This window comes from Dermacentor andersoni, chromosome 3 (assembly GCF_023375885.2).
Source record: "Dermacentor andersoni chromosome 3, qqDerAnde1_hic_scaffold, whole genome shotgun sequence".
NCBI lineage: Eukaryota > Metazoa > Arthropoda > Arachnida > Ixodida > Ixodidae > Dermacentor > Dermacentor andersoni.
Window position 1 is genome coordinate 78,948,517 of NC_092816.1, and position 23,235 is coordinate 78,971,751.

Sequence of the window (23,235 nt, forward strand, 5' to 3'; positions counted from 1 at the left end):
TATGATTGGTCTTTCCTAGAAATTGGCGCGCATCGAGGACGTCAAGCACACCATATACGCCGATGACATCACCATATGGTGCTCCCGCGTCTGCGAGGGCAGAGTCGAAGAAGCCATGCAGGAGGCCATCGACGTGATCGAGGAGTATCTCCGTCCCACCGAACTTCGATGCTCCCCCGCCAAGTCGGAGCTCCTACTTTACAGAAAAGAGAAGGGAGGCAGACCCAAAGATTGGAAGCCAGTCTCTGAAAGCAGCATCAGACTTCGCACTTGTGACGGGGGGGGGGGGGGGGGGGTGATACCCAGGGTCGACGTTATTCGGGTCCTGGGCATGTTTGTCGAATTCAACGGCGGGAACGGAACTGCTCTCCGCAAGATCATCGCAAAGACGGACAACGCTTTCCGCCTCGTTCGCAGAATCGCAAACCGGCATCGAGGCATGAAGGAAAACAATCTTCTCAGGTTGATCAATGCCTTCGTACTCTGCCCCCTCACGTACACGATTTCTATGCACAACTGGCTCAGAGCGGAGCGAGACAAGCTCAACGTTCTTATCCGCAAAATAGTCAAGAGGGCTCTCGGGCTATACATCAGGACCCATACCGAGGATCTCTTAAAGCTGGGGGTACATAACACCGCCGAGGAGATTGCCGAAGCCCAAGAACGCACGCAACTCAGTCGCCTGGCCACCACAGCGGCAGGTAAACGCATCCTAGAGGAGCTGGGTTACCACCCTGCGGAATTCTCGATGGTCAGTACCCCGATCCCTAGGTACATTCGAGACAAGTTCGTAGTGGCCCCTGTGCCCCGAAACGTCCATCCCGTCCACAACGAGGGCAGACGCAAGGCCTGAGCAGACGCCATCCTCAAACAGATCAAGCGACACGACATTAGCGCAAGCTTCGTCGACGCTGCGGAGTACAGTGACGGGAAGACCTTTGCCGTCGTTGTGGTCGACTCGAGCGGAAACATTTCGAATAGCGCTTCGATTCGCGCTTCAGACCCCGGAGTCGCCGAGCAAGTCGCCCTCGCCCTGCTAGACGGTCGTGGGTCCGAAATCTATAGTGATTCCTAAACGGCAGTTAGGGCTTTCCAGAAGGCTTGCATCGCCAAGGAAGCTGTTTGTCTTCTTAGTGGCTCGAGTCCACATGCTCTCACAAACCATTCAATTCACTGGTTTCCCGCTCACGTAGGATCGGTCGAGAATGCTCCGCCGAACCTCAATGAGTCTGCCCACGAGGCTGCGCGTGACCTCACCGACCGCGCTTCCTCTATAAGGAGCACTGACTCCCCTCCTCTCTACGGTCACAGGGACGCTCCCGCTACTCACAACGAGATTATTAAATATTTCTACATGTCCAGAAGGGTCTTTCCACCCCCTCACCCCAAGTTGAATAGGGCGCAAGCCGTTTCGCTTAGGCTCCTACAGACCAGCACATATCCGTGTCTGTCCGCTCTCCACGAGGCTTACCCCGACGTGTATCGCGACGACGCCTGCCCGTCCTGCGGCCAGACCTCCACTCTACCTCACATCCTCTGGGAGTGCGGGTCGACGTACCCCAAGGTCATCAAGGAGGAGCGGGACTCGCTTCTGCGTAGCCCCGCTCTAGAAAAGCAAATCCTGGCCGTCTGGCGTGCCCGCGACCGGGCCGGTGGGCTAGACCTGCCGGCCTCGACGTGGTACTAGCCGAGTGCGCGACGAGTTCGCGTCCTCGCCGGACCTTCAATAAAGTTTATTCACTCACTCACTCAAGGCACCAGCTGATAGTAGAATATGGCGGCCGAAGCGCCCCAGCAACAACACTTCTTTGTCATCGTTCTATATATATATATATATATATATATATATATATATATATATATATATATAAGGAATGTTGCCATGCATTACATTTACATTAAGCGAAACTAAACTACTGCACTGCCATGATATTCACAAAACGCCAACGAATTGTGCACGATGCAAAGAAAAACTTCAGGCGCCATCGTACGATTTTGGTCAATCATCTGCTCTCCTGTTTAAACTATATACTATATAGGGGCCTTTCTTCTTATCCCTTAACGTCCCATATATATCGCCAGTGTCATTTGTGCATTGCGGTTGCTATGAATATTGAACAGAAGCTATGCGCAATCATTGGGTGAGGCACAAGGGTGCTAGTAAAGAGTAGCAAGCTGCCAACGCTATTAAAATGAATTCTACGGAAAGCATGAATGTGCTAGCGAACTCAAGGAAGGGGAAGTTGACATTCATCACAGACAAGTATGGAGAAAAAAAAAAAAAAAACCTAGGATGGAACGTTACGTCACTCAGCTAGCCTAAGGAAGTCAACCTTTTCTGACGCCACCCATCTCTTCCGCGGCCCGTCTGTGCGGTGGCTCTCGGGAACGAATATGCTCACAAGGTTGCCGGAGGATTCAAGATACTGATTGATTCGCGGTAACTTTTGCGCATGCTTTTTCGAGGCAACAGACACCCGCTTCAGCTCTGTCAAGCCGTCGCCTTGGGCTGTTTCGTCCTATCGTTACCAACGGACACTTGTATTTACGTTAGATTTCATCGATGATGCTTTGAAATAGAATGATGCTTTGAATGGAATTGGAATATGAACCTGGCAACGTTTAACGCTAGAACGTCATCTAGTGAGGCGAGTCTAGCAGTGCTATTGGTGGAATTAGAGGGCAGTAAATGGGATATAATAGGGCTCAGTGAAGTTAGGAGGCCAAAAGAAGCATATGCAATGCTAAAAAGCGGGCACGTCCTGTGCTACCGGGGCTTAGCAGAGAGACGAGAACTAGGAGTCGGATTCCTGATTAATAGGAATATAGCCGGTAACATACAGGAATTCTATAGCATTAACGAGAGGGTGGCAGCAGGGGCGTAGCCAGGGGGGGGGCTTATGGGGCTTCAGCCCCCCCCGAAATTTTTTCGTGCTGTCCATGCACCGCCGACAAAAGCAACACCCGGCGCCGGAAATCATTCTGGATTTTGTCTGGAGCATCTTTTTCACGCTCGAAAAGCCATTTCACCGCGAAAATTGCGAACTCGGGCTGAATTTCGCGGCAACGCCCATGCACCGGAAGTCACATAACGCAAGCAGCCCCATCCGAGCACAAAGTTTCAAGGATGTTTTCATGGCGAATAGGCTCGCCGCGGCATTCCGCGGAGGCCGCGGAATCCACACTCTATCATGGAATTTACGGAGCGCGTGGATATCAATTCCGAAACTTTATGGGTATAAAGTTCTCAAAAACTTCTGATGTGAAAGGTGCATTGACATTTCCAAACGTGTGCTTTAGATTTTCAATTGCGGAACTTTGTAAGTTTAATGCTCCCATAAATATTTGACGCCAAAGGTGCGTTGACTTTTCCAACGTCGCACATCGGGCCATGCAACGAGACAAGCCAAATGAACACACTATCAGAGAAGTTGACAAAGCCCGCAGCGAGGCCCGATGAGACGAAGCGTTGTGGTGGTTCCTTCGTGCCGTCATGTCACATAAAAAAATATAATTTATTTTTCACCTGCGCCAAAGCATCCAGTGAAGACACTAAAGCAAGCCAAGGCAACTACGCTCTTATTTATTTTTTTCTACTTTGACTTTTAATCGCGAGGACACATTAAGCCCCTTAAATTTTTTTGTTCTCGCTCCCCTACCCGCGCGCTGCCAGAGCCAGCCAGAGCGCATGCGTTTTTCTCGTGTTGCCCCGACCACCGCGCGGCGCACTTCGGTGCACTTTCGGTTTTCTCTGGCCGAGTGCATTTTCTCCTGGCAGAGCTTTGGACGCTTTCTAGCAAGCAGACGAGAAAAAGAAACAATGGTCGCTAGCCGCCATCACTGTGGAGACTCGACGGATTGCAGCGCGTTCGCTTGAGCGCAACCTCTCCAGAAAGTCTCGTCTCGCTGGTGTAAAATACCGAGCAGTATGCGCATGGTTCTTGGTGGACAAAGCGTCTCGTGTTTTCTTCGATATTCCTTTAATAGTCATATCAGTTGCCCAAAGTAGGCATTCTATTGTGACCAACATACTTCGCGTTTTTTTTTTCATTACGGTGCCCCCACCCCACAAAAGGAAAAAAGAAGCGTTGTTGCGTTGCAGCGAATTGTCGCATAGTGAAAGTGCTATTTTGTTACTTCTCTTGCGGAACGTAATGGGCCATGGGACGCTTCAGCTGCCGGATACTCTTATTATATTATTGCGATAGCAATTATATGGACACTCTAGGCGCATTCCTGCCGTCGCCGTCGCCCTCATGTTCCGCATAAAGTCCAAGTGCGATAGCATCGTGACCCCGCGCCCCCTGCTGTATGTGCGAGTGAAAGCGTGTGTGTGTGGGGGGGGGGGATGGGTGAGCCGATGATAGTGGCTCAGTCTTGTGTGCGCAAGGAAGAAAAGTGAGGCGCAAGCGCGCCGCCTTCCGTCGCGCGCGATACATTGGGGGGAGTGGATGGAATGGGGGCAGGATCTAGGGTTCTGTGAATCTGTGATTGCGCAACATGTTTATTTGCCTTGTTTGACGCATTATATACCGTGACTTTTTCTTAGATACGTAGATTTATTGGAGACTTACTTATACGTATGTTTAAATATCTTGTTGCAAGGTTTTCTGTATACGTGCAGTTAACTTCGTTTCCAGTGGCACTTTTTTGCCCTTTATCCAGCTGTATCTTCGCATTTGTATATTCCATTGCATCTTCGCATTTCTAATGTACGAGGGCGAGTCAAATGACAGTGTGCCTACCCACCCCGCGCAATTATGGTTCTGTTCATTATCTGCAAGGCCTGCGCGTAGCACACAGGCATCTCTCATTTACAAAAGTGGCACGTAGGTGTGAGGGTAAATGTTCTTTAATGCTCTCATACACTGGGTTGAACATGGTTGCGTGCCGTAATGGACTCTCCAGAAGTTGAGCAGCGTGGTACCGTGAGGTTTTTGACAGCTGAAGGTGTTTCCCAAAAAGAAATTAGTCGCCGTATGGCTGCCGTGTACATGGAACATTGCATTTCATTGCCCACTGTGGAGCGTTGGAACAAACGGTTCAAAGAAGGACGTGAAAGTTGCAAAAGCGATCCGAGACCGGGCCAGAACCATCGTGCAATCACCCCCAACAAAATTGCGAAGGTTAATGAGCTGGTGAGACAAGAACGGAGGACAAGCATCGATGAACTCGCAGAGCGTGTGAACATCAGTCACGGTTCGGTTCACACCATAAATCATGAACATCTCGGTTATGGGCTCCTGTGTGCGCAATGGATGCGCAACCACAGCCCGAGTACGAAGATCAGCTCTGCTTTTACTCATCTGATCCGGTATCACAATAAATGTGACGATTTCTTGTCTGCAATTGTGATCGGAGACGACCCATCATGCCACTACTAAGAGCCTGAAACACGACGGCAAAGCTTACAATGGAAATATTCAAATTCACCTTCCCCAAAGAAAGCAAAGGCCATCATTTCCGCCAGAAAGGTGTTGTTGACTTTTATTTTTGGATAGTCAGGGGCCATTACTGATCGAATTTGCTAAATCTTGAGAGACTATCAATTGTTTCCGATATTGTGAAACGCCGGATCGGCTGCGTGTCGCAATCAAGAACAAACTACGTGGAAAATTGGCGAATGGGGTCATCTTGTTCCACGACAATGCCCGTTCCCACGTCGCTGATGCAGTTAATGCAAAACTGGCAAAGTTCAAGCGGGAAACGCTGCAGCATCCGCCATACAGCTCAGACCTGTCGCCTTGCAACTTCCACATTTTGGGGCAACCGAAAAAACAGCTCAAGGGAACCAGATTCGTCTCGGACGATGTCGTGAAAGTCACTTGCAGACGTTTTGAAGCAGCAACCCAAGGAGCTTTATGAGACGGGAATTGCGCGACGACTCTTTAGTCAATGGGACAAATGTCTAAATGCTCATGGGGGCTACGTTTATGTAAAGGAACCCGTTTGTTATATATTCGCATTGGCTCACTTTCATCTGACTCGCCCTCGTATATTCTTTAGAACTCCTGCTTTTTATACGTGGTCTCTGTTGAGACTATAATTTCAGTGCAATTACTCACGATACACGACCGGTGACAGCTGCTGCTGCGTAGTACATTGGAACAAATGGCAGCATCATTGAGATTTTTCACTGGCCATTGCATATGTACAAGAATGTAAACAAGGATCTTGAATGACAAACTGTCATTAACATATTTGTCCTCAACTTGTTCATTTCATGGCCCTTACATTTTTCATATCAGCGGCATGCACTGCTTTGCTGGCTTCGAACTGATGTAGTTCTAAAGTTTGTGTGATATTTTCTTTACTTCTGAAATAGACAAAGTACATGGAAGCATTGACGTCAGTTATGTTGGACACAATTTTTGGCACATACGAGTATATTCTTTTATGAAAAAATGCATATTTTACTTGTATTGACAGTGCGTAGCGATCACCAATTCGTTTGCAGCATCTTTGGCAATGGCAATGCAGTTATTATTCGTGTATTTGATCCTTAGGCAAATTGTTTAAGAGGAAGCTCTAGCTCGGGCCCTACTCCGACGCGGACTATTCAAATACATGTAAAATGCAGAAACGGTTTTCTGAGATAACTCCTGAATCGCTTTTAATAAATTTGTTACGTTTGAGAGAGTATGTTAAATTTTAGTGTCTGTTGGAAGCGGAATTTCAATTTAGGGGCTGAACTTTGTTTAAAATATTTTGAAAATTTCGAAAGTTTGAAAAAACATAGAAGCACGAAGTTTAAATATTAATAGCTCCGCATCAAGAACAGATATCGTGGTTCTGTAAACGGCATCCATTACACCATTCAAAGTGGACAAATTTGATATGTCAATTTGTATCTTACGTGAATTGGTTATGTTATGTACAAGGGTTCTGCAAAAGCCGTATTTCCATAATACTTAATATTTTGAGACTCATGAGTAACACATCAATTTTGTCCGCTGTAGATGTACTATTATGTACAATTCACAGAATTGTGATATCAATTTTTATTGCTGATTTACAGAGTTGTAAACTTAATAGTTTCGTTTTCTGAAAATTTTCTATTGTTGCCACTTTTCAATAAAACATTGACGACCTAAATCGAAAATTCGAAACAAACAGTCACTAGAATTTTAAGTTTTTCTTTTAAATGCAACAAACCTCGTCTAATTTGGTGCAGTGGTTGCCGAGAAAAACGAATACTCCTTCTACATGTATTTAGATAGGAGCATCCGACCTAAGGTTTCCTCTTAAGGAGGAGGTCCACTTGCAACGTGAGCCCCCCCCCCCCCGAACAAAATTTCTGGCTACGCCACTGGGTGGCAGGTCTTGTTGTGAAACTTAATAAGAGGTACAAAATGAAGGATGTACAGGTCTACGCCACTACATCCAGTCATGATGACCAGGAAGTCGAAAGCTTCTATGAAGATGTGCAACCGGCGATGGGTAGAGTGAAAACAAAATACACTATACTGATGGGCGACTTAAATGCCAAGGTAGGCAAGAAGAAGGCTGGAGACAAGGCAGTGGGGGAATATGGCATAGGCACTAGGAATAGCAGGGGAGAGTTATTAGTAGAGTTTGTGGATAATGAACACCTTCCGCAAGCGGGATAGCCGAAAGTGGACGTGGAGGAGCCCAAACGACGAGAGAAATGAAATAGACTTCATACTCTGCGCTAACCCTGGCATCATACAAGATGTGGACGTGCCTATCAAGGTGCGCTGCAGTGACCATAGGATGGTAAGAACTCGAATTAGCCTAGACCTGAGGAGGGAACGGAAGAAACTGGTACATAAGAAGCCGATCAATGAGTTAGCGGTAAGAGGGAAAATAGAGGAATTCCAGATCAAGCTACAGAACAGGTATTCGGCTTTAACTCAGGAAGAGGACCATGGTGTTGAAACAATGAACGACAATCTTGTGGGCATCATTAAGGAGTGTGCAATAGAAGTCGGTGGTAACTCCGTTAGACAGGATACCAGTAAGCTATCGCAGGAGACGAAAGATGTGATCAAGAAACGCCAATGTATGAAAGCCTCTAACCCCACAGCTAGAATAGAACTGGCAGAACTTTCGAAGTTGATCAACAAGCGTAAGACAGCTGACATAAGGAAGTATAATATGGATAGAATTGAACGTGCTCTCAGGAACGGAGGAAGCCTAAAACCAGTGAAGAAGAAACTAGGAATTGTCAAGAATCAGATGTATGCGTTAAGAGCCAAAGCCGGCAATATCATTACTAATATGGGTGAGATAGTTCAAGTGGCTGAGGACTTCTATAGAGATTTACGCAGTACCAGTGGCACCCACGACGATAATGGAAGAGAGAATAGTGTAGAGGAATTCGAAATCCCACAGGTAACGCCGGAAGAAGTAAAGAAAGCCTTGGGAGCTATGCAAAGGGAGAAGGCAGCTGGGGAGGATCAGGTAACAGCAGATTTGTTGAAGGATGGTGGGCAGATTGTTCTAGAGAAACTGGCCAACCTGTATACGCAATGGCTCATGACCTCGAGCGTACCGGAATCATGGAAGAACGCTAACATAATCCTAATTCATAAGAAAGGGGACGCCAAAGACATGAAAAATTATAGACCGATCAGCTTACTGTCATTTGCCTACAAACTTTTACTAAGGCAATCGCAAATAGAATCAGGAACACCTTAGACTTCTGTCAAACAAAGGACCAGGCAGGATTCCGTAAAGGCTACTCAACAATGGACCATATTCACACTATCAATCAGGTGATAGAGAAATGTGCGGAATATAACCAACCCTTATATATAGCTTTCATTGATCACGAGAAAGCGTTTGATTCTGTCGAAACCTCAGCAGTCATGGAGGCATTACGGAATGAGGGTGTAGACGAGCCGTACGTAAAAATACTGAAAGATATCTATAGCGGCTCCACAGCCACCGTAGTCTTCCATAAGGAAAGCAACAAAATCCTAATAAAGAAAGGCGTCAGGCAGGGAGATACGATCTCTCCAATGCTATTCGCAGCGTGTTTACAGGAGGTATTCAGAGACCTGGATTGCAAAGAATTGGGAATAAAAGTTAATGGAGAATACCTTAGTAACTTGCAATTCGCTGATGGTATTGCCTTGCTTAGTAACTCAGGGGACTAATTGCAATGCATGCTCACTGACCTCGAGAGGTAAAGCAGAAGAGTGGGTCTAAAAATTAATCTGCAGGAAACTAAAGTAATGTTTAACAGTCTCGGAAGAGAACAGCAATTTACAATAGGTAGCGAGAAACTGGAAGTGGTGAGGGAATACATCTACTTAGGGCAGATAGTGACGGCGGATCCGGATCATGAAATGGAAATAATCAGAAGAATAAGAATGATCTGGGGTGCGTTTGGCAGGCATTCACAGGTCATGAACAGCAGGTTGCCATTATCCCTCAAGAGAAAAGTGCATAATAGCTGTGTCTTACCAGTACTCACCTACGGGGCAGAAACCTGGAGGCTTACAAAAAGAGTTCTACTTAAATTGAGGACGACGCAACGAGCTATGGCAAGAAGAATGATGGGTGTAACGTTAAGGGATAAGAAAAGAGCACAGTGGGTGAGGAACAAACGCGAGTTAATGACATCTTAGTTGAAATCAAGAAAAAGAAATGGGCATGGGCAGGACATGTAATGAGGAGGGAAGATAACCGATGGTCATTAAGGGTTACGGACTGGATTCCAAGGGAAGGAAACGTATCAGGGGGCGGCAGAAAGTTAGGTGGGCGGATGAGATTAAGAAGTTTGCAGGGACGACATGGCCACAATTAGTACATGACCGGGGTTGTTGGAGAAGTATGGGAGAGGCCTTTGCCCTGCAGTGGGCGTAACCAGACTGATGATGATGATGATATTAGTTACAAGTGGGCGCTGTTTTCGACATACATTTTCCGTTTCTCGGCCCATTAGGCTTAACAAGAGCGGCTGTATTAGCTGGACATGGCCACTAGATTCTACGGCGTCTGCAGCCACCCGCACCATAGAGTTACTATACAAACTCTACAGGAAACGCTTACTATAGCGCCCATGCAATGAAATCGATAATCGGCAGGGTGCCGTTATGTTTCGACGCTGTGCTGGCGCGCAGGCTCCGACGAAGAAATGTGATTCAGACGAGACGTGGAGTCAACACGATCCCGAGCCTTCCACAGTATGGTGGCGCCATCCAGTTCATGCGCCTGGCTACGTATGTTTTCGCATACCGTAAATTTGAGGTCAACATTTTATAACTAGTCATCTGAACTTACTCAAAAATGTATGAAATAATATTTAGACATTGTTCGTGATACACGTACATGATACACGTAAATGCTTGTTCTTGTATCATATCGTGAATATTTTTAGAGTTAAAAAAATTAGACGTAGGAACATTGCTGCGCTTTTTTTGGTTGCCTCTTTTTCCTGCCAGTTTTTCCTTTATAGTTAGTAGTCTAAGAAGTTACGAATGTTTGCTTGTGCAATAGGAGGCGCCAAAACTGTTCGCGTCAAAAGGTAGGCGACAAGAAGTTATCGCTTGCCTATGCACCTTGACGCCCTCTTCTGGATTTTTTTCTTCCTACCATGCCGATAAGCGTAGCACGACGCTCGATTAGGTGGACGCCACCTTTACACTTAAAGCAATCCACATTCCGCTTATCTTACGTCGCAAACAGTTGGTAATATCCAGTGTTCGCAATGTTTAATAGGTCGCTGGTGAACCTCCGCATGAGAGAAGCGTGCACCGGATTACACTTGCCGTAAACCTCACGTTTTCCAGCACTTCAATGGTGCCCGAGTTCATATCCTTTCTCTTCACTGCCCGGCTGACTTTTTCTTTCTGAGCCATGGCAACCGCTTGACACAATTTATATCCTACCGTTCCCACGTGTTTGGAGCGGCATTTAGCACGCGCTGTGCTTTTCTCGCTCCTCCTTTCGTTCGTACACACAACCAAAGGTTGACACCAACGTGGTGACAACGGGAGGCGTCCCTAATAGAGCAGACAACGCAGGGCCTCGTACCAAAAGGCTAAACGCTCCCATGAATCAGACGAAGAAATGAGCGACCATGTAACTATGGCGACCGAAGAAAGGCTCAAGGACTCACTATAGACCCGCTAATCGGAAAGCAGCAAACCTTTCGCGCGTATACTTCTAGATTTTCAGAATTGATCATGAAAGAGCAGCAATCCCCACATTCAACTTCAGGCTGTCTAGAGGGTCCACAACATTGCGGCGGGACTTCGTTTCCCGGTCCCATCGTGGGCGGAGCTACCAGCATGACCTTTGGAAGCCTTTGGCTCCCCTAAATCTCAGTTCCTCAGGACTCAAATAAAGTTCTTGTCATGTGATGTCATGTCATGTAATGTCATGTCATGTCATGCCGAGAAATGGCGACTCATGCTTGACACTTAAAACACTTCGCTTTGATCGAAGTGCGTTTCGTTGTCGCCTGTGAAGGCAAGCACAAGACGAGTTAGGTTTATAGTTAGAAATGAAGTGTGCTCTTAGAGCGGTTTCGTCACTTCACTTCCTCGTTAGACGTAGTTGTCCGGCTTTGATTTTCGAGACGTTTTCTTCATTTCGGAGCAAGTCATTTGGAGAGCGAGAAATCTAAATTTATTGTAGGAAATGCAGACTAGTAGGTAAAACCAATTTTTTATCTTTTTTGTTCTTTTTTTGCAGCTGGAGTACAGTCATACGCAGACGAGAAACTCGCAGGCAGGACTCGGCATGTACAAAGTCGGCGTTTGCAAGGGTGGCTATTGCACTCTTGGGAAGCACCCGCAGAACATCACAACCGATGACTGAGCAATGCACAATTCGGTTAGTGCAAAAAAGAAAGCTAAATAAAAACAGGCCATGGCTATCAACTTAATCAGCAGCATTTTTTTTTCATGTTTCTGTAGCGGCAGTGCAAGAGGAACGGATGATTAACTGAAGACAAGCCACCAAGTAAAAGTGCCGACGTCAGTGGCAATAAACGTTTTTCAACAAAACACAAAAAGAAAGTCTTTGAGCTTCAGTCACTGCGCGAAACAGGCTGCTGTGTCTGAAATAATTTTCGACTCTTAATATGCGCTTCAGCGTTTGTGGAGAGCCAGAGCCAGTGAGGAAGCACGAAGAAAAAAGGTATGCAGGTTAACCAGACGAGCGTCCAGTTTGTTACCCTACACAGAGGGCATGGCAAACGGGGAATAGAAAGACGAAAACAGGGAGAGAGTGAGCACTTGGCGCTCTACGGTAGATGCACACGTAGACTGTAAAACGGTCACTGGGCTAGTTCGACGTTCACTGTGCTTCTCTCTCTAATCAACTTCGAGCAGGCTTCACCACAGACCGTTCTCACCTGGGACCATAACCACATCCGTCGCTGGCGCGACAATTTATATGTAGAGAGCGATCTTTAATCTGTGCTGCCGAACGAACTCAACAGTTAGGTGAAGCTGCACCTAATTACTAAATACGCTCACAACAGTGGTGTACAAATTCCACTTTCTGCACAAATGTATCGCATATTATCTAGAAGCAACTTTTCCTGTTTAACTCCGAAGCCTTTAAAGCGGGATTGTACCAACGATTGTCATACAGCAGAACTGATAGCTGGGCAAGTTGGTACGAATTCATAGTGAAATATTTAGCACGCACAATCGACAAGGACACAGTGAAGGAGGACACACGAGCGCTCGTGTGTCCCCCTTCACTGTGTCCCAAGAGTTGTCCCGAGAGTTGTAGAGAAATCGTACTGACTGCATAGTACTCGTGGCTGTGTGTACTTACAGTCGGTATTTTATCATCACGAAGTATTAGTTAATTAATTGTTTTTAATTAGTAGATTTTTCATTATTGCTTGAATCGCAAACATATAAATTACCAAGCTGCCGGGCACGTTGTAGCATGTTACGCTAACACGCTACAACCTGTAACATGAGAAGGCGAAAGTCTGCTGCACACTTGGCAACGCATCAAGTTGTATGGTCGGAGGGATCCCACTTCTTGTAAGACGGAAAGAGCTGCAGTGTGGAGTAAATGCGTGGCAAGCCATTGTCTGCGACTTTCGGCCTCCTCTCTACTAGTGCCGTCTCGCATCGTCGCGCTGCTGCTTTCGCAGTTCGGCTTCTGCTCGTTTTCGACGCTTAGCTGCTGCTTCACGCGCTATATAGCGGTGTCACACCCGCGCCAATGAGGTTTCTCTTCGACCGAACGTTGCATCCTCTCAGCAGGGAGAAAGCCGCACTGGTGGTCGAACGCCTTGGTCCCGCCTCTTTGCACGTCGCCCCTCGTTTCTCGCTTGGCGAGCATCCTTGGCCGTAGCGTACTTCCGAGGAGGTATGCAATGCTTTATAGATGGTACAGATGCTTGTTTTGAACTTGTTCATTATTGAAACGTATGCCGTTATGCGTGTTGTACGGCGGATTTAAATGATTGTATGCACTGTTCGCTTCACTTTGCTGAGCGCTTGTAGCCTCTGCCTTGAGTGTATATGAGTCATTGCACTTCTTTTTTTGCTTAGTCACGGGTATATGAGCCACTGTATCCTGCTTGCTTACGGGGGTATGAGCCATTGCTGCTGATGATATTTTTTGCACCACCACTCGACTAGACGCCGCGTTTCTTAGGCATGAGTCATTGCAAGGAGCCACCCCCACCTACAGGTATAACAGATGCCATTAACGATGGGAGAGGAGATACCCAAACAATACAGCGCATCTGTCCGGCTTGAATCTTGCGTCTGTCTTGTCCCCTCGTCTGCGGTGTTGGCCGTGTTGAACAGAGACGATGTTGCGAGCACAGGGTGGTTAATCTAGAAAGGTTTGGACCATCGTAGGAGGTGAAAGAGGTGCAACCAAAGAAGGCACTTTCACTTCCTTCACTCTATGCGGTGTTTATGTTTTGGTGGTCCATGTTTTTCAAGCACTTACTGCTTGAAGCCGCTGTGGAAGGCAGACCACAATTGGTGATGCCTGCATACCGTTATGAGGCATTCCTAGGCGCACCCCATGTCTAGTTGCAGACCATTGCGGGACACTAGTGCTCGGAATAGGGGGCATCACTCGACCCGAGAGCAACTACTTCTGACAGATACATATTCATTTATTTTTTACTTCCTTAATTATTTATTGAAAATCTATCCGAGAGCTTCACAAAACAGTGTGCTTCTACATATATACGGTGTTTCAGCGAACAACTTCAAAGATTTTTTAAAATTGCCTGTGGCAGATAACGCAACTCTAGTCTATGAACTGGTCTACTCAAACAGACGGACAATACTCACACATGAAACTGAAATGCATAATCGACTAAGCAAGGAAAATGCACTACTTGAGTTGCTAACTAATTGCCTTGTGGTACATACTGCAATTTACAATTTCCAGCGGGTGAGAGTGCAAGGCATATCCACTCGAAAAAAGATTGTGTGGATGACACCATTTACGAGATATGTGCCATGAAACTTGCGATAAAACTGCACAGCCATTGCACTTACTTTCTTAACAAAACGTCATTTTATGCCCTGAAGCACAAAAGTAAGTGGAATGCCAATGCATTTCTCCGGAAAGTACGAGAATTAATAACTCGAAACTGGCGTCACCCTGAGAATTTGTTTCAAGTGGATCCGCACTGCGAATTCTTCCGCTACAACTTTTGCAACATGTGCCATAAGGTAATTAGTTAAAACTTAATTAATAAAGTTCTGTTAATTAGCCGATTTTGCATTTCATTCTCTGTGCAAGTAATGTCCGCCTTTTCGAGTATACCAGCTTGTGGGCTACAATTCTGCTATCTGCCACAGGCAATATTTAAATATTTTTGAAAGTGTTCGCTGTGACACCAGGTATCATATGAAACACAAACAAAGAGCAACGTATTCGGCTGCATAGATAGAAATGTTCTTCCACAGCAGACTTGAAATGAGAAGCGTCAGTTATAGGGGCTATGGAACAGAGCAGGTGGTTCAAGTCATTAGATGCATCGAGAATGAGTGAAGGGAAAAGAAGTAACTTTGCGCGACAAGATAGAAATTGCACTTTACATCAGTGATCATGGCAACTCGATATATACGAGGAGGCTCTGGAAGGAATTCGTGCTTTTAGTTGAGTTTCAGCTTCAGTTTATCGGTTTCAAATATGGCACAGGGTGTTGTAGCAAATATAGTACAAAAAGGTCTTTAAGTGATCGAATCCCTGTAATGGGATCTCTTGTTATTACCACTGCTATAAACATAACTAGAATAGCACAAGTACGGAGTGTTCAAGTGCAATATATTACGAGGAGCGCGAAAATAAACAGAAACAAATGTGGGACATGAAAAGGCATCAGGGACAACGAAATGTGGAAACGGACTAGCGCGCAACAGTCTATCGCATAAATTATGAGATAATTATTTGTAGCCATCGTTTAAGATTTGTTAAGCATGTGACAGTGTTAATATGAAGTGTGAAGCAGTTTTAAAATTTTACGGGTGACAACGGGATTGTTTCCTTCCCGTTTTAGTGCGAACCCACGGAATAAGAAGATTGATTTTATTGGCAAAAACACCCAAAACGATGGGATCACGAATTACGGGCAGTAAACCATACTCACGCGTTAACGAAATTCTGTGTTGTGGTAAATTTTGTGACAAATAACTGCGACCGTTTTCCTACTAGGGAGAAAAGATGCCGCCCGCGAAAGTCCGAATGTCAAGCGCGGTCCAAAGCGATGAAAGGCGTGACGTCGCGGGGCGCTTCCGATAGCGACACTCGGCCAACATGCAGATCGCGAGAAAAACAAAAAACAAAAACAGAATAGTACGAGTTGAATGCAAGTTACTTGATGCCCGGATTTGGGCAGCGCGCAAGACTAGCCCTGCGCTGGCGGCCGCGATATCGACACCTTAATAAAAAAAAAAAAATCTTAGTTTAGATGATTACGGCTCACGCAAGATGGGGCGCGTTCCTGGTCTCTTTTTTTTTTTACTCCGAAACCTAGCGCTGCAACTAATTTATGTGTTAAAAGGTACGACACCACGCGTTGTATTAGAGATGTCGAAAAGTGCGAGAACAGCTGAGCAATCAGTAAACAAAATAAGCAAAAGCGCTGTTAAAAATAAGAAAGAGAATATCCTCGGTTAGTTCACATTCGTTCTTCCTGCGGCAAATTTATAAAATTCTGCCACCGCTTTTTTAGCAGCCGAGCCTTGGAAACTATACGCGCGTTGAAAGCGAAGGAGCGAACAATACGTGATACATTTCACGAAAAAAAGCGGCTGGCATTCGCAAGCAAGGTAAAATTTACCTTTGGGCTTTGTGGAAAGCAAGAACAAGGTGCAAAGCAGGTCGGCACAGCGTGAAGAAGCCAACGGTCATGGGGTTTATTTAGTCCGGCAGGTTGTTACTGCGTCAGCGGAGTGCTTCACTGGAGGCGGATTTTTTTTTTTTTTCACTCGTAGTATGGCAATACCCTTGCAAAAAATATAAACGTTTGACGACACAAGCTTAAGAGTGAGTCAGTGACCAGTCTCATAACGAGAAACAATGCGGCTCGAGGAGAATGAGAGAGACAGAGAGAAAAAAATATGATGCCTGTAGATCGACCACCACAGCAGCCAGTAGTCTATATAGCGGCACAGCATTTCTCACCACATCCAGCTGAGGCAGGCACAGCGCAACCCGCGCGACTGTGTACAATATGGCGTTACGAACGCGCGCACTTGGTGCCCTGATATTTTGGACGGCCGTGCTTTACGTCACCTGCGGTAAGACACGCTTGTGCTTTGTGTCGCGTTGTACAGTGCCGCTGCATAGACGATAGCACATCCAACAGCGGTAGGGGTTGTAACCTTGGCAACACGGGTTGCACGCGCAACGCGAATAGTGTCGTGTATGTACTTTCGATAACGCACGCGAACACCAGCAGCTACGCTCGAATCTATCACGAGTCATGTATAAGTAGCCGACGCTTCTCCCCCGCATACATTAGATTCGGGCGATCGCGAACGTGGTCGCCGCTATCCTTATGCTTGAGACTTATCTGCTTTCGTGGCGGCCACAAGTTCGCCTAACAAAGAGTTAGCTCTCATGACTCACAGTTTCCCCACTGTCTCCTTTTTCACTTTCGCTACAATGCGGCATCTGCTGGAGGTTCGTGGCCTCTGTGATGGCTCGCGCACCTTTGCTTAGGCCGTTTCATTCGGCGCTCTCCCCATCAAGGTAGCGTGGCTTTCTTATTCACTACGCGGGCAGTGTGACGTCGCTGCGGGTCAAGAGCCGCATCAGTTCGCGTCATTCCGCTTTGCAATAATTTCAAGAAAGACATCAGAAGGAAAAATCTGTACGATAACACGGAGGGGAATGCCTTGCTTCTTGAGGTTCGAGCTGGCTGCCTAACGATAAGGCCACGCCGGAGTATATATTCGCAACTAGATGAGGCATGTGGTGTATCCTGCAGCAAAAATCCGGCGACCACTTAGCATATCGAAATGGTATGCGAAGGAATTCACCCAGTGAAACCCGTAGGCAACGTACACCTTCCAGAAGCGCTTGGGATTAAAGTGGACGGAAGCATCCGCCGACCAGCAGTCGAGATAGGGAAGATATATTTCGAGTACCGGTGGAAAAAAAGCAGGGAAGAGCGGATCCGTTACAGGCATAGGTAGCGGTACAATATAGATGGAGAAGATTTGAGGAAAAGATATTCAAGAGATATATAAAAATATGCTACAATGAAACGCATGTATAGTATACCTGAATAACTCAACCAGGCTAGGTGACTGCCACCGCCCCGTTTTAAAGATGGTGCCAATACATCATCATCAATCATCACCGTGTTGCTGCGAGCCAAGGGTCGAGCCAAGTGCGCCAAGTGTCAAACACACTAAGTCATAACTATAGTCAAGGAATACAAATAACTCGGCGTATACATAAACGAAGGAAAGACTTAGGCAAACACCCACCAAGACAATCCGTAAATAAAAGGGAAGCGGAGGGCAGCAATAGTGAAACGTAGATTTGATTTTGATTTGATTTGATTCGATTTATTGATTTCCATTTACACACACACATGTACAGATGAGTGGTAAATGCAGGTGGATGAGGGAAAAAAGCCGCACAGACGCGGCTTGAGGTAACCTCACCCCCTTAGGTACAATATGGCTGCATGGGGTAACACATCAAGCGCCATATAAATTACATTTATCTAGTGGCCATAGAACATTGCAGTTATACAATATATGAAAGAACAGTGAAATATTTCCACAATAACAATGCAAAACACACTGCGGCATTGAAATAAATAAATGATATACACTTGGTAACATTGACAAAAAGGAGGAACATAACACACATTATTAATCATTAACAAACGTGCTCTAAAGAAGTGAAAGCAATAGAGTTTTAAATTCTGACAGTGATAAATCCTGTAAATTGAAGCCTGCTCTGTCGTATAAATTCAGTAATCTTGGAAGGTTGTTACACAACATTTGACAACCGTAGTTAGTTCTAGAGCGCGGAACCTTCCAGACTTCAGGTTTACGAGTTGAATAACGGTATGAATTGACGGATAGATTTGTAAGTTCTACAAGTAAAGTATTTTTACGTTTGGTATTAAAGTAATACTCGCGTAATAGTCTGCAGTCATAGATCTTATGGGCTGTCGCAATGTTGTATTTCTTGAACAGGTTTTCAGTATGGGCGGCAAACGGTACATTAGCGATGACACGTATTATTTTCTTCTGCATACGAAATAATTTACTCAAGTTACATTCAGTTGTGGTGCGCCATACAAGATGCCCATAATGTATGTGAGACACGAATAAGGCATTATAAATTAATAATTTTACAGAGACGGGTAAAGTATATCTGTAGCGATTTAAAACACCTGTTATGCGACTAAGTTTTTGGAGTACAAAGCTTAGATGGTCGTCCCATCGCATGGTACTCGTGAAGCGTACCCCTAACACCTTTGCAGAAAGAGTGAGTTCTATATTTGTGCATCTATACACTAATGTTAGATCTGGAGGAAGAAGACTCATGCCTTTGGTATGAAAAATTACGGCCTTTGTTTTCGCCGTATTTACTTTTAGACAGTTCTCAGTGGACCAATAGGATAGGCTGCGCAAGAAGTCATTTGCCATACTAATTAAATTGGTACAAGAACCGGACGAGATGAAAACACTTGTGTCATCTGCGTAAATTATAAATTTCGCCTTTTCGTAGATGGAAGTAATATCGATGGAAGTAATTACGGCCTTTGTTTTCGCCGTATTTACTTTTAGACAGTTCTCAGTGGACCAATAGGATAGGCTGCGCAAGAAGTCATTTGCCATACTAATTAAATTGGTACAAGAACCGGACGAGATGAAAACACTTGTGTCATCTGCGTAAATTATAAATTTCACCTTTTCGTAGATGGAAGTAATATCGTTAGCATATAAGTTAAACAGCAGCGGGCCCAAAATGCTACCCTGTGGGACGCCACAAAATATTTCTTTGGTTACCGATGTATTGTGGCCTACAGAAACAAACTGGCGTCTGTTATTAAGATAAGATTTTAATAATTGAAGTGGAATGCCTCTAATCCCATATTTGTCTAGTTTGTAGAATAAAATGTTGCGAATAATATGATCAAACGCCTGTGTAAAGTCGACAAATATGCCTATTGTTCATAGCTTATGTTCGAAGTTCTGCAATATAAATTCCTTTTGATCGAGAAGAGCTAATTCAGTCGACCTGTTTTTACGGAAGCCGTATTGAGCATTTGAAATTATCTTGTACTAATCACAGAACGAAGACAACTGACTTAGAATAATTTTTTCAAGACCTTTTGAAAAAACAGGGAGGATCAAGATCGGGCGATAATTTTTTATATCTAATTTATTTCCCTTTTTAAATCACTTTGGAGCCGCAATATACAGGGTGTTTCAGCGAACACTTTCAAAACTTTTTAAAGGTTGCCTGTGGCAGATAGCTCGTTTATAGTTTGTGAACCGGTCTACTCGAAGCGGCAGACACTACTTGCACAAAAAACTAAAACGCAAAATCGAATAATTAACAAGAATTCATACATTAACTTTTTAGATAGGTGTCTCATGACCCATATTGCAATTTACAAATTCTAGCGGTGGACTTCGCAAGGCGGATCCACTGGGAGCAAATTCTCAGGACGACACCAGTGTCGAGATATAAATTCCCGAACTTTGCGGAGAAATACATTGGCGTTCCAATTACTTGTGTGCTCCATGGCATGAAACGACGTTTTGTTAACAAATTAACTGGAACGCCAACGCATTTCTCCGCAAAGTTCGGGAATTTATATCTCGAAACTGGTGTCATCTTGAAAATGCGTTCCAAGTGGATCCGCCTTGCGAACTCCACGGCTAGAATTTTTAAATTGCACTATGGGCCATAATGTAATTAGTTAGAAGCTTAATCAGTGAATTTTCACTATTTAGTTGACTTTGCATCTCAATTTTTTGTGCAAGTGTTGACCACCGCTTCGAGTGTACCAGCTCAGGAACTAGAATGGGGATATCTGCCACAGGCAACTTTTTGAAAGATTTTTTAAAGTGTTCGCGGAAACACCCTGTATATGAGCTGGTGCATGTAATCTAGAAAGTAGTAACGGTGCGAGCGCTAACGTTCGCAAATATCATTCTGTGCTTAAAATCGGCTACCTTGTCGGGGTTTAAAGCTCACCAAACATGGATGGGCTGGTTGCCTTTAGGAGCACATGGTAATACCACAAATAAAGCAGTGCAAGGTGACATGGGTCACCGCCTTCGAAGTCAGAGAAGCGCAGAACAAAATAATTTTGAAGAAGGACTCAGGCACATGGATATAAATAATTTGACAGCTGAAGTGCAGATACATCTGTACCTGAAAGCGTGGATATAGAATAGAGAGAGAGGTCAAAGAAGGTGGTAACCAAGTACAGGGTAATTGAAGGTGGAAATAAACAACCAGTAGTCATAAAAAAGAAAATGAGAGGAACAGAGACAGTGAATTAGATGCAAGAAACACAAACAGAAATGTGACAATGGAGATTTAAAAGACTTGCAAGAAATTAGAAGGGAAAATCTGTGGAATAAGAGAAAGGGGCTGTGCCGTGCTATTTGAGGCTCGAACTGGTTGCCCAAGGACAAAAACATATCGGAACAAATTTTCGTTACAATGTGATGCTTGTGTCTGCTGAAGCAAAGTCCAGAGACCACTCAGCATATCCAAAGAGAATACGAAGGTATTCGCCTAGTGAGAGCCTTAGGTAACGTACACCTTTCAGAAGCGCTTGGATTGAATGTGGACGGAAGCATCAACCATTCAGTAGATAAGCAAGAGACGTTTGGCGTATTAGCGGGAAAAAACGCAAGAAGAGATTGATACGACCGGATCTATTACAGGCATGAGTTGCGGTACAGGAAGCCAAATAATACTAATGAGAGGTACACAAGAATGCTAGAATGAGAAGCATGTACAGCATAGCTGATTAAATCAAGCAGGCTAGGTGACTATTTGCCACCGCCCCGTTTCAAGGTGCCAGTAAATCATCGTTATTTTCGAAAACCGTAGGCAGCGGCCGGGAGTGCACTGGCGCCAGTGCGCTCAGCACCGCGACGCTCGAAGCCACGGGAATCGTTGTGAGACGGCCACATCGGTTTCCCTGTCTACGCTCTCATAAAAAAGGCCAGGGCAAAGGTGCGCGCACTCGATCACGGAGGCCGCTGGAGGTGCTTCAGCGTTTAGGTTCCGGACACGCCCGCAGAGCCTCGAACTAAGCCCGAACCACTGAGACGGCGTCAACGCTGCCTTCGACCATCGCGCTGTAGCCGCAGGCTGCACAACTTGCCCACCGGAGCTCGAACTTCTGCCCGAGAACAGAAAGGTCAAGTACGAGCCAGCAACCACGCCGGCAGCCCCATTACGGCTATCAATAAGCCAGATTCAACAATCCATGTGGAGTCACCTACTTTCTACGAAGCTTCATCAGACGACCTTGAAATCTGGCTTGATACGTTTCCGTAACGAGTCTAACCCAATACAAACTTCTATTTTTCATTGGAAGACGTCGCCACGACTATAACAGCGAAAATGAAGATTTCTCGCGACGACGTCGGACCTGTGGCGGAGGGAGCTCCTAAAGGCCTTCACGCGAAAGAAAGGGCTGAACTTCTGCAAGACCGAGCGCAGCTGTCCAACGCCACCTTAGAGGAAGGGATCGCCTATCTTCTGCGTGACGTTGACCCGGAAATTACTGATAACTTTTCGCAGGACTTATGCACAACCCGCCCAAGACTGCAATAGAATTTCTGTCAGAGGCCACGGCGATTGAGAAGACGTTTGATATGCGCACCAGACAATTCAATCAGCGGCGCTCGTTGCACAGACTCTGCTGAAGTTCAAGCACTCTGGTCGAAAGGCTTGCGGGAGACTATAAGACATGTTGTGCGCGAAGAACTGCGAAAGATATTCTCAGCGTACCAGCCCCAACTGGATTAATTTTCTGACATCATCCAGCCAAAGATACAGCAGACTCTAAGAGTTCTAGAACATCAGCCCGACCCGATACAGCCTGGGCCGGAGGCGATGACGTGCGCTGCGCTGCTGTCGCCTTCCTTCACGTTCATCCTCCGCTTCCGTGACAGGGTCCTGTGCGCCGCCATTCCTTCGCCATTCCACCGCCAGTGCGCCCACCCGTCACCCCATCCAACACAGCAAGGAAAACGGACTTCTGGCACACCCCTGACCATTACCCGCTCTGCTATCACTGCAGAAAGGCCGGCCAGGTGTACCGCCGGTGCCCGTACCGCCAGATGCGGGGTTTCGCCGTCAACGCGCCGCATCCACAGCTAGGCGAACGACCACGAGACATCGCCGACTACCTCGCAGCCACTCGATGGAGACTCAGACGATGTTGCAGTTCATCGTCGCCAGGCCATTACCTTTCGCCGCAGTGCTGACCTTACACTGGCCGTAGCCGTGACCAGTCCTTTAGCCTAAATACAGCAACTGATCGAGGTGCAGTTGCTGTTTGTTGAAATGCTGTTCTCGAAAACGCAGCAACGACAGGCCGCCATGCAGGCGAAATCTCGAGGCAAAGGAAACGCCGTATAGAGAAGACCTGACGATGCAACGTAACAGCAGCGTGACAAAGCAACGCAGCCGTGATACGACACAATGGCCTAATTATAATGTAACGCAAAGCATTACCGAACTCGACGTCCTTCGCTATGGCCACACAGTCACCGCTCTAGTAAACACGCAAGCTGAATACTCGGTCAT

The 23,235-nt window shown here is 45.9% G+C and overlaps 1 protein-coding gene across 1 annotated transcript in view; it reads left to right on the forward strand.

Annotated features, from left to right (window-relative positions):
• Positions 1-11,993, forward strand: part of LOC126544375 (uncharacterized) — a 72,483-nt gene extending 60,490 nt beyond the window's left edge. The window contains exons 16-17 of the mRNA XM_072287235.1: positions 11,668-11,808; positions 11,892-11,993. Coding sequence (XP_072143336.1) covers positions 11,668-11,793 — 126 coding nt within the window. The 3' untranslated portion in view covers positions 11,794-11,808; positions 11,892-11,993. The remainder of the gene's footprint in view (positions 1-11,667; positions 11,809-11,891) is intronic.
• The last annotated feature ends 11,242 nt before the right edge of the window (positions 11,994-23,235 follow it).